This window comes from Chrysemys picta, chromosome 11 (assembly GCF_011386835.1).
Source record: "Chrysemys picta bellii isolate R12L10 chromosome 11, ASM1138683v2, whole genome shotgun sequence".
NCBI classification, from domain to species: Eukaryota; Metazoa; Chordata; order Testudines; family Emydidae; genus Chrysemys; species Chrysemys picta.
Window position 1 is genome coordinate 39,410,128 of NC_088801.1, and position 16,414 is coordinate 39,426,541.

The 16,414-nt window shown below is 40.3% G+C and overlaps 1 protein-coding gene across 10 annotated transcripts in view; it reads right to left on the reverse strand.

Moving 5' to 3' along the window:
* Nucleotides 1–11,542: 11,542 nt before the first annotated feature.
* Nucleotides 11,543–16,414, reverse strand: part of SLC25A12 (solute carrier family 25 member 12) — an 83,446-nt gene continuing 78,574 nt past the window's right edge. For 7 of the 10 annotated variants that reach the window (XM_065560770.1, XM_065560769.1, XM_065560772.1 and 4 more), the window contains exons 16-18: nucleotides 13,137–13,295; nucleotides 12,845–12,935; nucleotides 11,543–12,176 (exon numbers count right to left, since the gene is read on the reverse strand). In XM_065560770.1, the coding sequence (XP_065416842.1) occupies nucleotides 11,981–12,176; nucleotides 12,845–12,935; nucleotides 13,137–13,295 (446 nt within the window). In that variant the 3' untranslated portion in view covers nucleotides 11,543–11,980. The remainder of the gene's footprint in view (nucleotides 12,177–12,844; nucleotides 12,936–13,136; nucleotides 13,296–16,414) is intronic. The other 3 variants (XM_065560773.1, XM_065560771.1, XM_065560774.1) reach the window with 1 other exon arrangement.

A 16,414-nucleotide genomic window follows, 5' to 3' on the forward strand; every position in this document is an offset into this window, starting at 1 on the left:
TAAGGTGCCAGAACCTTCTTTGCTACCCTACTTTCAGAGACCATTTGACCCCAACTTTTCAAACTAGGACTGCCTACAAAGGCTCTCCATATTATCATAGGTGCTTCTCTCTCAAGGATTTGCCAGTAGTATCACCAATCTGCTTTTAAATTGTCTTTCCTCTCTGTTATTCCACTCTGTCCCCTCCCTTGCTGTGGCAGCAAGAAAGATACTTTGCTGTTTATGTAGAGAAGACAGTGCCTCTCCATTCTTGGACCAAGACTCTGATTAATATGTCTGCTCCAATAAAGCCTTTTGTCTATCAAGACCAACATCACTCCTTCATACCTCCTGTGAGAGTATGGCCAGTGCTTTTAAAAACATTTATGAATTCTATGCCCTCTTAACTCTGTACAGAAAAGGCCCTAATTGAATATCAAGGAGAGATGTTCACTTAGGGCCTTTTCTGTACAGAGAGGATTTGTTTCTGTACAGAAACAAAAGAAACATTTGTTTCTCAGAGGTTTTCCACTCTGCGAGATAGCTTCTGTGTAGCTGAATGATGCTCTGCAGGACTCCAAGCCTATCTGCTTAGAATAGTGCTCCCCTAATGCTGCACCAGACCCATCTCGGAGGGGAAGGGAACTCTCAGCTTGTGTCTCTCTCCTCCCACCTCCCCCCACCTTACGCCCATTTGTTTGGCAAGTGACAAAAATAGGCTCTCTAACTTCCACCTGACACTGGAAACACTAGGTCAGTGCTTCCGGGGGAAAAAGAGTCTGTTCTACTCTGAGTCCTGAGTCCTATTTCCATTATTGTCCCTCTTTTTACAACTATGGCAGAAGCAACTCTTAAGTGCTGTGAGCCTGAGGACCACAATCTGGCCCAAGGCCAATCCTACTCATGCGGGGAGAAGTCCTACTTATCCATCATGCATGTAAGGGAAGGGCTCTTTACATTTCAAGAGCAATGGAGATGTACTCCTTCTGACTACATAAGGTAGTAGCCCAGAGCTATTTCAAAAATGTAGATGCAGAGGGTATTCCGTACCATTCTCTAAACTTAGCCTCTTCCCACCCACCCCCCAAAAAAGAATGCAGGCAGAAGTCCAGCAGCAGAGTAGAGGCTACCAGTTTATTGCACTGACTGCAGCATGTATGATTAACTGCCTTGTAGGCAGGTGGCCTATCAGGTGCTCATGGCCCTCACAGACTGAGTACAGGCTCTTGAGACTAGAGTGGCTGAACTGGAGGAGCTAAGAGAGACAGAAAGATACATTGCATAGATGAAACTATAGCATTTGGAGGAGGGATTTAGGTTTAGTAGGAACTGGGGAACCGTTTGGGAAAGGAGGAGCCTTTACAGAAGGCTGGGCTCTTCCTAAACAAAAATGGAATCAGATTGCTAGCATGTAAAATTTAAAAGATTTGTAGAAGAGTTTTTAAACTAAGGACTGGAGGAAAGCTGACTGGTGCAGGGGAGGATCTATTAATGGGGATCCTAATAAAGAGGAGATAAAGTATAGATAGGAACCTAAGAGAAATAGTCAAATGAAAAAGAATCCCACTCAGTTACATCACATGAAGGCAGACAAGTAAAGTGACATTTTATAAGTGCATGTATACAAATGCTACAAGTCTAAATACTAAGATGGGTGAACATGGGTGCCTGGTGTTAAATGAGGATATTGATATAATAGTGCCACTGGATGATCAACATGCTAAAGGAGCACTCAAGGAAGAAAAGGACAGTGGGGAAGCTAAATGAATTCTTTGCACTGGTGTTCACTGCAGAGGATGTGAGGTAGATTCACACACCTGAGCCATTCTTTTTAGGTGACAGATCTGAAGAACTGTCCCAGATAGAGGTGTCAGAGAAGGTTTGAAACAAATTGATAAATTAAACAGTAATAAGTCACCAGGACCAGATGGTATTCACCCAAGAGTTCTGAAGGAACTCATGAAAATTTCAGAACTAATTGAGGTATGTTACCTATCCCTTAAATCAGATTCTGTACCAGATAACTGAAGGATAGCCAATGTGATGCCAATTTTTAAAAAGGGCCTCCGAGGCAATCCTGGCAATTACAGGCCAGAAAGCCTAATGTCAGTACCAAGCAAATTGGTTGAAACTATAGTCAAAAACAAAGATCAGAGGTCTAGAAGAACATGCTTTGTTGGGGAAGACAACACTGCTTTTGTAAAGGAAAATCATGCCTCACCAATCTTTAGAATTCTTTGAGGGGGGTTCACAAACGTGGACCAGGCTGATCCAGCAGATACAGTGCAATTGGCCTTTCAGAAAGCCTTTGACATGGTCTCTCACTAAAGGCTCTTAGGCAATGTAAGCAGTCATGGGATAAGAGGGAAAGTCCTCTAACGGATCAGGAAACAAAGGGTAGGAATAAATGGTCATTTTTCAGAATGGAGAGAGGCAAATAGTGGTGTCCTCCAGGCATCTGTGCTGTTCAACATATTCATAAATTACCTGGAAAAAGGTTACAAAATTACTCAAGACAGTTAAGTCCAAAGCTGACCACAAAGAGTTACAAAGGGATCTCACAAAACTGGGTGACTGGGCAACAAAATGGCAGATGAAATTCAAGGTTGATAAATACAAAGTAATGCACACTGGAAAACAGTCAACTATACATACAAAGTGATGCATCCTAAATTAGCTGTTACTAAAGAAAGATCTTAGAGTCATCATGGATAGTTTTCTGAAAACATCCACTCAATGTGCAGCAGCAATCAGAAAAGCGAACACATTAGGAAAGAGACAGAAAATATCATAGTGCCACTATATAAATCCATGGTATGCTCACACCTTCAATGCTGTGTGCAATTCTGGTCACCCCATCTCAAAAAAAGATATATTAGGATTGGAAAAGGTACAGAGAAGGCAACAGAAATGATTAATGGTATGGAACAGCTTCCGTATGAGGAGTGGTTAAAAAGACTAACTGTTCAACTTGGAAAAGAGACGACTAAAGGGGGATACGATAGAGATCTCCACACCATTCATGATTTTATAGAAAGCGAATAAGGAAGGAAATGTTATTTACTCCTTCACATAACAAAAGAATCAGGGATCACCGAATGAAATTAATAAGCAGCAGGTTTAAAATAAACAAGAGCTACTTCACACAGTGCAGTCAATCTGCAGAACTCATTGGCAGGGGATGCTGGAAAAGCCAAAACTATAACTGGATTAAAAAAAGAATTAGGTAAATTCAGGGAGGATAGAGCCATCAATGGCTTTTAGCCAAGATGATCAGGAATGCTGTCCCATGTTCTAAGTGTTCCTAGGCTTCTGACTGCAAAATGCTAGGACTGGATAACGGGATGGATGATTGCCCTGTTCTGTTCATTCCCTTTGAAGCTTCTGGCATTGACCACTGTCGGAAGACAGGATACTGGCCAAATGGACCATCGATCTGACCCAGTATGGCCATTCTTATGCACTGGCTTAGATCATGCTCTTTCCCTGGGACAGGTGCAAAGAATTATTAGGTATAGAGGGCACAGTCATCTGACCCTAGACTTGAAATGACTGATAGTTTGTGGGTTTCAAATGGTTCAACATTGAGTTGTGTCCACTAAGTGAACTTGGCATCCTGTATGCCTGTTGATGCTCCCCTTCACATTAACATTGCAGCTGAGGGACTTCCCTACTGTTACAAATAGATAAGATACCCATCATAATACACAGCCCTCTGTCTGGTGAAAGCACTCTACTAAACAGTAGTTACAAAAACAAGGAGTCGTCCAGGTGGCACCTTAAAGACTAACAGATTTATTTGGGCATAAGCTTTCGTGGGTAAAAAAAACACTTCTTACCCATGAAAGCTTATGCCCAAATAAATCTGTTAGTCTTTAAGGTGCCACCTGACTCCTCCTTGTTTTTGTGGATACAGATTAACAGGGCTACTCCTGTGATACTAAACAGTAGTTGTCATCCCAATGTGAGAGAGAGTTAGGAATATAAGCATTGTTCTAAACTACACAATCATCTGAGACTGAGGGCTGAGGGAAAGCAAACCAGGCCTTTCCAGCTCTGATTACTTGAATTACCTTAGCAGACCTGTTACTCAGGCTACGTCCTCACTACCGGGGGGGGGGGGGGGGGGGGGAGGTGTCGATTTAAGATATGCAAATTCAGCTACGCGAATAGCATAGCTGAATTTGACGTATCGGAGCCAACTTACCCCGCTGTGAGGACGGCAGCAAATCGACCTCCGTGGCTCCCCCGTCGACGGCGCTTACTCCTACCTCCACTGGTGGAGTACAAGCGTTGATTCGGGGATTGAATGTCGCGTCCCGACAAGACGCGATAATTCGATCCCCGAGAGATTGATTTCTACCCGCCGATTCAGGCAGGTAGTGTAGACGTAGCCTAAGCTTTTTAGCCTCAGTCTCAGAGAGTTTAGCTTGAGTACTTTCCAAAGGATAGCCTTAAACTCCAACCTTTTCCATTTCAGCCAACCTAAATAAATCGGTAAGCAAGGTAGGACCTGCTTGTTTCTAAATTCTTAGGCTAAATCACCTGAGCCCAAGATTGAAACCTTGGCAACCCAACCTTATATGCAGTCCCATGATTATTCTTGCTGTTGAAGAGAACCTGCTAATCTCTGGAAGGATAATGCCTTTCTCACTAAGAGACCAAAATAGTGATGCTCCCTTCTGGAGGCAGATTGAAGGACTTTATGATAAGTTGTTGTTGCTTTATTTTTATATATATATATATATATATATGGGGGAGGGGTACTTACAAGAACCATCACTGGGATCTCCAGAGACATAAGTCAAAAAGAGGCTGAAATAATGCTCATTTCTGCTGTGACACTGCATCTACTAGAATACCTGACAAAATCATGGTGGGAAATGCATAAGATTAATGTGTTATCACACTAAATGTAACCATGAGAAAGGTGGTGGTCACCAGTGACAAATTCTGACCTATGGCCAGAACTCCCCTTACGCTCTGAAGAAGAATTTTGCTTCCTATCTCATGAGACCTACAGGTCTCTTTCAGGATGGGGAAGCATGAAAATTAGACAGGATTGTGAACAACCCCAAAAGAACCTAATGAAACTGAGTAAGTGGTAGAGCGGATTCAAAAATGGGAATAATTGTCATTAAACAGGTCTGTTGAAAAATGTCAAAACTCAAAATGTGACCAACTGTCAAGTTATGTAAAATCACCCCCCTTTTTTCCATCAAATAGAAACGTTCAAAAAATTTTCACCAGCTCTAGCAATCGGGCAACATGACAGTTGAAATTCAGAGAAGACAACTGGAAAAGAAGGCAGCTCTTTAAAGCTATACTGTAGTATTCAGGGGCTCAGAATTGGTCATCATCTTAAAAACTATCAAAACCAGAAATCATCCTGAAGAGGACACAAAAATGAGTCCGTGCTGCAGGAGTCTAGATAGAGGGGGAATTAATAGGAGTGGGACTATTTAATCTTAGTGCTTTTCATCTCAAAATGTTTCTTAATAATTTGGAAAGAGAAGAGGAAGAGGAAGACAGCATTCTGAATGGTATAAAAGAGGTTAATCGTAGTTCAGTTTATCACTTCCTATAGTGCAAAGGTGAAATAACCAGGAAGGCAATAAAGATCAAACTGATAAAAGGAAATACCTTTCTGGGCAGCAGACACCCTGTGGAACTCCCTATCGCAAGGTATTGAGGCAATCTCTTAGTAGCAAATGCTTGGAAGCATTGTGCACACAAAAGACTTAGCAGGTGCAATTACACTTACTATATTAACATGCAACGGCTTTTTATTTCTTATGCTTCAGAGCATACTCCAGTATGGCATAGTGAAGTTAGGAAGACCTTTTCTCAAGAATTTAGTATGTCAAAAGTAGATGTATGATCACTATCAGACATTGGCCATGGTAAGGGATGGGGCACTATATTTGATTATATCAACCACTGATCTTGGCAGCTTCCAAAGCTGCCTGAATAGAAAAAAAAAATTAATAGTGCATCTTGCAGCAAAAATGCTCATGTTCCGAGTGGGTGCCCTTTTCCTAAAGAAACTTGGATCCAGGTTGTTTGAGAGTGAAGTAAGAAATCTGTGCTCATTCCTAAAGTGGATGAAAGCATGGCTTTCATTTCGAGAGCAAGTCGCCTTTCCGGAGTAGCTTATCCTATTTCAAACAATCTGGCAATACTTCAAACAAGATTAAATATTAGTAACTCTCCAGCGCTGGAAACCCTAGGAAAAAGTAAGCTAAATTCAGTAGCTTCCAGTGGCATCGGCATCGATCTTGCTGCAGAACCCTGACAGTGGAAAGTCCTCTGCACAGTGGACACTTACAGTAGCAGAGAGCAGTTTTAACCACATAGCCAAAGAAGAGGCCCAGCACAGTCCCATGAATGGGCAAGGCTGGGCAAGGCGTGTGGGGACATGGCAGCTGGTAAATGCACTGATTCAGCACATCCTCTCGGCTGCCTCCCACAGCCCAGTCCCTACTCAGCACCAGTCAGAATTTAAAGCTACGCAGGGCAGGCAGGGACATTGCTTCTGCCTCCAGGTGCCTGGGAAGATAATTTACACCTCCTTGTTTCAGCTTCAGCATATAACCCACACTTTAAAACAAAAACAAACTTGAGACTGAGGATTTAACAAAAACAATAGAAAATCCAACACAGGAACCAACCTTAGCATTACGTAGGTTTAAAGAACACAAATCTCAAGTGTTTGTCTGATTGTGCATTTCAGATGGGTGGCGCTCCAGGGACATGCACAGGATAGCTGCAGCTTACTGCACTATATTTTTGATGGAAATAAATGCCATGCAGTATTGGATGTGCTAATTACATGTCTTTGTGTCTATGTAATGAGACGTAATCACAGCACTAAAAGCCCTGGTTTATTTCAGTGTGCATTAGACATGCAGGGAGCTGGAATGCAGCACTGCTACACATGCAAAATATTTGGCAGAAAAATCACAGGTGCTCATACAGACGTGTAGGACTCCAAAAGCAGCAAAGCTCAGCCATCCACTATGCAGGGGACTGGGCTCAGACGGCCCAGGATGGGAATCTCTCCCCTCCCCCACCACAGACCTGTTCCATACATCGGTGGTAGCATCAAAAGGGTGTTTTAAAGGGAGGGCAGGGCCATAACCAGTGGATCTTCAATTCTGCAGCTCCACTAGCTAACTCTGCCACATTGGGTGGGAGGGGTCTATATCACAGAGGCTATTTCAGTCCATGGGCTGCAGCAGCAATCAAAGTGTCTCAGCTGGCACTCTGGTCACGGGGAGACCTCTGCATTAAGTCCATTTGTGCTGTGGTTGTGGGGAGAGCTGGGACCAGACTGCAAATATGCCATGATTTTTAAACAACTTAATTTCTGATCCAAATCACTTCAAAACACTTCAGTGGCACTTGTCTGAAGGGACAACTTAATCCAGTGGGAGACTGAAGTTTTAAAATTAATCCAGATGAGATACCCAAGTGGAAAACATCAGACTTAACCACCTGCACAAATACTCTGAAAACCTCAACAGCTGCCCAGTGCTTCACGAAACAAAAAATACCCTTTGGGCCGAGAACAAGGGGAAACATTATATCCCAAAGGTTTCCCCCCCCCCCCCCAGCAAGTTTCAAGTGCCTGAAAATGGGCACGTATGGGGAGAGTGCTGCCTTCACCATCACCGTAGCTTTGCAGAGCCCTATGCTAAACAGTGGAGCTGGCTGGAGAATGACAGTTGTTTCACAACAACTTGTGAAGTTTTGACATTTCTTTTTGTTCCACACAGCGCAAAACATTTTGGCTTCGGGTGTTGATGGAAAAAAAAAAAAAACAACCCCACACCAAACACACGCGCACAAATACACAAACCATTTAGCTGAAAATGCTTTAACTAGCTTCACTATATGGGTGAAAATCACCTTCTGTGCATTAGTACTAGAGAGCATTCAAAGTTTATTTAGTGCCATTTGTTCTTAATCTCTTCTACAATCCTACTTCTTTGCCAGGAGAACCATTTCACATACGTCAAAATCAGAAATGGGTTGATGTTGCTATTTAATCTATGCTATAAACAGAAGTTCTCTTACCAATTCTTGGTATTAGAAAAACCCTCATTCTATTATGAGCAAAGCTCATATGGAGAGTGGCTACTGCAATCAGAATTGTGTCTTCAGGAGGTTATCTTCGCTCAATAGATTTGAAAGTGAAATAACTTCAGGCTTCCATCAGCTTTGCCTTGTCAAAGTACCCCCTCTATTTTCAATCCAAAATCATGCTGTTCAATTTGACATTTGCCCTGTATATTTTCACCAGCCTTACGACAGTAGCTTTCTGTTCCGTTGAGACACCCAGGGACTGCATAAAGAACAGGCATGTCATGTGATGGTGTCCCTTCCTCCAGGCATGGGAATTTTTAGTGACCAGAGCACAGCTTTGCAGCTTCTGCTGGAATTTAGATTTAGAGCTATTTTCCCCCTCCCTCTCCACTCCAAAACAATTTCTTCTAATTCTAGATTAAAATGTTCAAAAACACAGTAAACTAGTTCTGTTCCACAGGACTCCTGACAAGAACTAGGTATGAATACGAGTCTTGGTAGGCTTCAGCATGGATCCTGATCCACAGGTCAGGTATCATTTAGGGAAACTTATTAGAAAATGGAATCTAGCTTCAAAATTTATAACCATTTTTATTTTTCCTCCCAAACCATATTTGCATTGACAACCCCATCCCCCCAAACATTTAGGGAATGAAAAGGAGGATAGGGTGGATGGGATTTCTTTAGACAATCCCATGCCAGCAGTTATGGAGGAACCAGCATGCCAGTCACAGGATGCTAGATATTGTAAATGATCATCCCAGGAGCCTCACTGTCCAATCACTATTTCGGAACTCAAGTCAGTCAACAAGCTGTGACAAAGATTAAATGCCAGTGGGTACCAAGCATTTTTCTACCCCTCAAGGAAGCATATACTTGTCATAGAGCAAAACAAAATTGGAAGATACAGAAGTGTGAGCTGCCTAAGAAGCCTTTGCCTAGGCAAACTACGTAAACAGATACATTCTCTGACCGAGGACTGGGAACTGGGTGCCCCATAATAGCCTTGATTACATGCACTCAATTCCTGTTGAAGTCAAGGAAAGTTTTGCTCAAAAGTTAAGGGCTGAATGTAAAAAGCAACAGAGGGTCCTGTGGCACCTTTAAGACTAACAGAAGTATTGGGAGCATAAGCTTTCGTGGGTAAGAACCTCACTTCTAGCTGACTGTAGTTCTGCAGCTACAAAAGTTACCATCTTTTGGACAGTGACTAAAACACAGGGAAGATTTGCAAGAGTTTATTTGGCAGAGACAGGAATGGCTGAGCATTCCTATTCATTTTTTTTAAAAATCTCCTTCTTCCTTAAATGCTCTCTAAAACCTTGGCCTTCACCTGTTGTCAGGTGAACTAAAATATTTAACTGGAATAAAGTCAAGGCAATTCTAGTTGTCTTTTAAAAAAAAAAAATCCAGGAGGCTATTTAACCCAACCATGGCCCAGAAACTATAGTGTCTGAAACTGAAGTTGTAGGATAGGTAGTTTTCTACCCTGCTTATAAAAACCTGGCCAATGCCTGTCTTCTGGAATCAACAGTTCTCTCTTCTCTGTATTACATTTCCTTAACAGTTTCCTAAGGAATTGCAAACCTTTCACTTTCACCTATTTCAATTAAAATAGCTGCCTGAGATTAAGTGGCAACTGGATTGAGCTCAGGAGCCATTTTATCTGTCATTTGGTATTTTACTGCAGTTCTTAACCCCAGAACATGGAAGTAAGCCATTAACTTGGCATTAATTTAGCAGTCCCCACCCAAGTCAGTTTGTAGACAAGGCACAGCAGGGCTTCTCCCCAGTTTACCAAGCACACACTGTCAGACCCAGTCTCCTTTAAATAGGTTTATTGTCCAAACATAAGCCAAACAAACAGAAAATAGTCTTTCTGCTCACCCTTTATCCAATCTCTCCTCCCAGAGGTCTCTGGTAATTCTGCTTCTTGCAGCTTCCCAGCTTCAGCCAGTCCTCAGTCAGCCGGCTCCCCCATAGAAGTTAGCTCCACTCTCCTGTGGTGCAAGGTACAGCCTGTCCCAATCATTACTCCTCTGACAGGCTGTTACAGCCCCAGGTGTAGCCCTGCCTCCTTTAATTGGGCCCACCTGCTCTGATACAGGGGCACTGGTCCTGCTCTGCTTACAGGGACCAGCTATCCCATGACAGTAGGGTGATAGATTATAACTATGAGCAGGGACTCCTGGTTCTTCTTGTGAGTCAGGCTGGAATTTTGCATTTGCATTGTTCCAAAATCAAATTACCCACCAGTCAGAAAGGGCTTTTAATTTAGCAATTTTTAATTTTAATTTAGCAAACTTGAGGCAAAAGTTCTACATAATTTTTTCTTCAAAATACCTGGAAATCTTCTCAGAGTACAGCACCCCTTCTTTGGAACTCAACTAGGTGCCTTCATTTTATTTTTTCTGGAACTTAGAGATTTTGCAAAACAACTAGCTTTCCCCATCTTGTGTTCCTCCTACCAAGAAGGAACTTAGCTCCTCCCTGAGCAAGTATTTCAAAGTGGATTAATTCTTATATACCTCAAGCCCACAAAGCCAGGAGGGCTTGCAGCTCCCTGAGCTGTCAGAAGTCATTCTTCTAAAGCTACAGGAACCTCCTGTGCAGAATATAGAGCAGCTTTGTAAGTCTGCAAGGCTGTACTCCGAGATGTTTGCACACATTCACACAGTGCTGCAGATCAGATGTTAACCTCCTGGCAGCAGGGATAGGATTTCCCCTTGCTGCCCATTAATACAAACTTCGTACTGCTAGTGAAAGCACAATCATAATAAAATGGAAGCTGTGTCTTTTAAACAAAAAGAGATTACATCAGAATTCAGGAGATATGAATATTCACCAATCCAATCTCTGGGTGATAAGATTTCCTAGACTACACAAGGAGCCAAATTTATCTCTAGGCGATTCCACTGAACACAATAGTTACATCAAAGATGAGTTAGGCCAAGGCCTTTTATTACTTAATTACAAATAAGACACTTTTGGGACTTGCTGGCAAACTAGCAGTGCATATCCTGGCAATAATTTCATCCGAATATGCTAAAACTAAACCCTGGACTTATTTTACTTGCTATTCAGATATGTACATTTACAGGATAAATTTATTCAGAATGCTCATAAGAAAATCCACTTATAACTGGTAAATACAATCTCACTAAATTTAAATGTGATATGCTGGAATTCAGAATTACCAAAAAGTTACTAGTTAGCATTACCATGAGTTTCTAGGTAATTCCTACAGTTTCCAAGCACTCCTCCCCACCTACACACCCACAGTTCCTGTGTGTAACTTCCCATCAGAACTGCATCTTTATGCTTTTGCCTTTATTAGGTAATACCTTGATTTATTCCCTAAGACAAGTCACGCTAGACGATAATGGTCCCTTTCTGGCCTTAAAAATCTATGACTAAATACACCAAATATCTGATGGTTTATTTTTATAAATTACACAAATATAAGAAAATGAAATGACTTTAAATATATTTTATTGTCACATGATTCTTAATAAAAACACCTTCAAAACATTCTGTACATTTCAAACTGCTTCGAACCACATCCCCATTATAGAAATGTAATAGTGTATAGATGCCGTGATGTCTCTGTACAAAGATGTACAATATGTACAGTAACATTAAGTGCAAGCTGTGCAAAGCCAAGTCAAGGTTACTGGTTCATGCCACTGGTTAGGAAAAAGAAATCAATGCAGAACTAAAGCTTCAATCCGTTTCTTGTGTGCAAATGATTAATTTAGAAACAAATAAATGCATATCGTATATCATATAGATAGGAGTGATTTGACTTGAATTCTCAGTTCAGCAAGAGCAACATGCAGCTGACTGGATAGATACAGTACTGCGCTCCAACTTTTTTTTTCATGGCGTCATTATACTAGGCTGAAAGGTCATCTCAGGATTCAGCTGCTACTTTTGGTAGAACTGAAACAACATCAGGAGATCGAAATTTTGGAAGATAAAGCCCAAACTTGTTTTCTATGCCAGCAAATGTAGCTGTAGCAAGTCTGTATCCACCTATGTGGTCAGGATTAACAGGAGGAAGGTCTGAGATTCGAGATTTTGGGGTAGGTTCTGATCCAGAGGGTTTGCTGTTTGAGAAGAAAAAAAGAAAAGGTTGCTTATTTAAAATGTTTCCCCTGCACCAGAGTAACAGAGCAGAATCTATAGTAAGTCAATACTAAAAATGATCATCTGTCTACAACATAGAAATCATCAAAGTTAGGAGTTAATTATTCTGATTAGTTTTTAAAATAAAGGAAGCTTGCTTTAAAGGCCACTATCAAGTAGTTCTGGCTAAAATTTAGTTTCTGGATATTTTAAAATAGAAATATTTTAATAAAAAAAATTTTTTAATGATTTTAATGAAAACAGTTTGAGAGGGATTTAATTATCATCTTGCAGTGTAGGAAACCTAAATACAGCAGTTTTGTGCAGTGCATTAAAAAAAGTGAAACTGACATACTTCATGTTGCTTAGACAGTGAAATAGTATACAAATCAAGTCAATTTGATTTGTTTAAGCTCTTTCAATTTTAATACCCAAAGATGTTACTAGTAATATAAGTGGTGGGAGGGGGGGTTGTGCAGGGTACAATTAAAACAAAATGCTGGCATTCTGATTTATAGTTAATCAATATCATTAAGTTTAACTACATCTGTTTCAACATATTCTTTCCATTTAGTTCTCCGAAGGCTCTGTATGAATTATAACTTGGCATACCCAGTTTGCATGTTAGTGAGCAAATGTTTGCACTTACATTCCTCCAAAATCAACATAGAACCATCGTTGCAGAAGTTCATAGGTCACTAACGTAACACCAAACTGAGGTGAAGATCTGAACACTCGAGCTGTTGAATATTACAAATAATACTGTAATACAGCAACATTAGATCAAGAAAGATGGTCTGAGATTTTCAAATGAACCCGTGCACTACAATACCAGGACCCAATCCTGCAAACTTTACTGCTGGGGTTAATCCTGAGTAAAATAACATAGAAAAAATGTGCAGGATTGTGGTCTGACTTTAAATATAAAGAAAATTCCCTACCTATAGCTCCCTTCCAAAAAGCCGAAGGGCCTTCTTCTCTAAGTATCTTTCTAAAACAGTCAATAACTCCACTGTATGTTGTCTGACCAGCGCGAGCTGCCACTTGCAGTCTTGTCTTGATGACATCAGCAGGGGTTACCAAGGAAGCAGCAGGCACACCTTTTAGAAGAAAACAGCATTTAATTTACACAAAGTATCTTGTAAAAGATAGAAATATTTCTAATGTCAAAGAATATACCTGCAAACGTTAATCTTTTTGTGAAATCAAAGCTTATTAAAAATGTAAACCCACACACACCTGGTACTAACGTAAAGTATTCCAAATAGACTTTTCCTGCAGCTAGCATAGCACAATCCTTCTAAATGTTTCTTCTAAATCACAAAGCTAATTTTATGACAGATGCTAAAGAAAAATACTATGAAAATACAGCCAAGAGAACTGCAAAAATTATGCAACAATATTAACAGAACAATTCTCTCAAGAGCTCCCCTTTGAGTTTTATCAGTCATTTCAAATACCTTTTATTTTTCCTTGTTTAAAGAGCGAAGCAAATATTTCCAAGTATAAATAGTTAAAACTCCCTCTCTCTCTCTCTCTCTCTCTGTCTCTCTCTCTCTCTCAATATAAGGGATTAAATATTCCTGACACAAATTAGTGGTGCTCTCAGCTGATTCTAGGAGCTCTGTCAGCCTTACTGTGCTTTGTGAATATTAATAGTTCTACTCACCTATTGTATGTACCAAGTACTTTGTAACAGTATAGCTGATTAACTGCTCTGCAAACCTCTCAAGTACTAACATTCTAATCCTTCACAGATCCATTTGTTTAAAGGTGTAAATATGCAAAGTGATCATTTAGAGGCCATCTATTCTACAGTGAGATTTCTGTGGTGCTCTTTGGCCAGTTCATTAGCAGAACACAAGAACACAAGTCTATTTAAAAAGTAAACTATAAAGAAAGGTTGACAATAAAGGCATTTTTGGCACACAGTATGGTAACAGCCATGAGTGATGTACAGTAACAGTACCCCACCCCAAGCACCACCACCGGTTTCTTATTCAAATGAAAGGGAAACCATGCAGGTAAAGTATTCTCCTGAAGGCACAATTATGGATGCTGTTAGAATATTTATAAAATTTAGATGTACAAATCCAACTCTAATTTTTAATATAATGCATACTGACTCAGTTCAATCACTTAACCAAAAATCAGAATTCCCTTCCAGCTTGGAACTTGAATGTTCACTTTCAGCCTTGGTTGAATTGTTACTATTGATTTCAATACAATTAAAAAACCAGCATAACAGTTGTCTACATAGCATTTAAGGGAGATTTATCAAGTTGACAGGTCAGAAATTTAACAAAGTTACAGTAAACCTTCCCAAACATCCTGCTGATCAAGTCAGTAGGTTTTATATTGGAACAGGAGCAGCAAAGCCAGTCTAACTATGCACTATTACAACCCTACCAACTTTCTTTGAAGCCACATGTGTACATACAATGTTCTTCTCAGTTATGCTTATCTGATGCATTCCCGTTAAACAATAAAGGGAATTTGCAACTCAGAAAGGATTCTTGTAGGCTAAATTTTGTATCTGAAACAAGATTTATAGCCATTTCTATTAAGCTCATCGCATTAATATCCAAGTACCTGATAAACATTAATGAATTAAGCTGTGGTTAAAAAACACAAATGGCAAGTCTTATTATAGGATACTAGACCTCACAGTGTATTTTTCAGTAGTTCTATGAATACAATGGAACAGATTTTCTTCCCATTTCTGGGCCCTTTGTGCCATTCGAGAGCAAAAGGGCCCAGAAAATTGTCACATCTCCCCTGCTGGATAACCCACAGCCATGGGGGCATACCCAGTTGGGGAAGAGCAGGCATAACCAGGTCTTACGCCAACTCCAGTTTAGGTGTCAGGCTGGAGCACACAGAGCTCTAGTGATCCCTGGATAGCTCTAAGGTTGGTCTAATGAACTACACATAGGCCAGCTCCAAATGGGCCCAGAATCAAGGAACTGCAAACACCTCCTCTGCATTCTACCTCACTTGTGTTACACACAGCAGATACTGGGTGCAAAAGAGAATTTGGCCCAGTATGTCCACCATTAATTTGTCTAGCAGTGCATTTTTAGCCTACTCATCCCCATCACATTTGGGCCTAATTTTATTATACTACTGACTGAGATAAAAGGCCATTATTATCCAAAGACCAGTTACACATTTTGTTCATTCCAAGTGTAGCCAATGATTTTTGTTTATTGTATATGTTATGTTATGATTTACTAACATGTTATGTTACATATAATCACTGTATGCTAAATAGAGTTAAATTATAGGATTATAGAAATATAAGATTGATCAGTAGTTAGAAGGGATAATTATGTATTAGATATTTAAGTAAGTCGGGTTGTAATGCAAGGCCTACAGGCTGAGGCCTGTAAGATTTTAGCTTAGCCATACTAGGCCAGAGGCTTAAGAAATGCTTGACAAAAGTAAGCGACTAAAGAATGACCCTATGCCAGACGATGACCAGAAAAAATGTACCAATGGGTGATACTGCAAAAAATGTACTGTAAGAGTAAAGTTTTGCTTACGAGATGCTCAGTAGTCACATTTTTCTAACACGTGTCCTAACTGCAGGGTGCACTAAGTGCATAAATACTAATGAAGTATAGTCAGAATCACATTATAAAAAGCGGGTGCCCAGATTAGGAACATTGAGCTCCCCATGGAAAACTCCAGCAGGAACCATCCCTTTACTGATGATCAATCCATGAGAGACCCATCTGACCCTAACACTATCTAGGAGGATGTGAGTATAACTATATAAGTAACTTGTGCATAGGTCCGTATAGAATTTCTATATGCTTAGGTAATCATAACTTTGATTGTAACTTTAACAAAAACTTGGCAAACAGACTAGACATTGTACTTATAAATGTATGCGTGGTCTCTAACCTTGGTCTTTGTGTGTTCCTAGAGACTCTAAATCTGAAGCACGTAGCAGAGGTGACTTTTACTCTGTTAAGCCTGAAACTATAGCCAGCAGAGTCAAACCCATGGTGATGTAATACCACATTACAAAATTCACTTTAAATAAAATAAAAGGCTACAGAAGTAATTTCTAAACACTAACTTCATGTGAGTGGGGTGAGTTTGTCCCACTATCATTACAAGGGAAATCTTGATTAGAAATTCTTTAAAAAAAACATGAAGAGTATGTTATTTTCACTCCTACTGAACAATAAGGCACCTTCAAATCTTTATT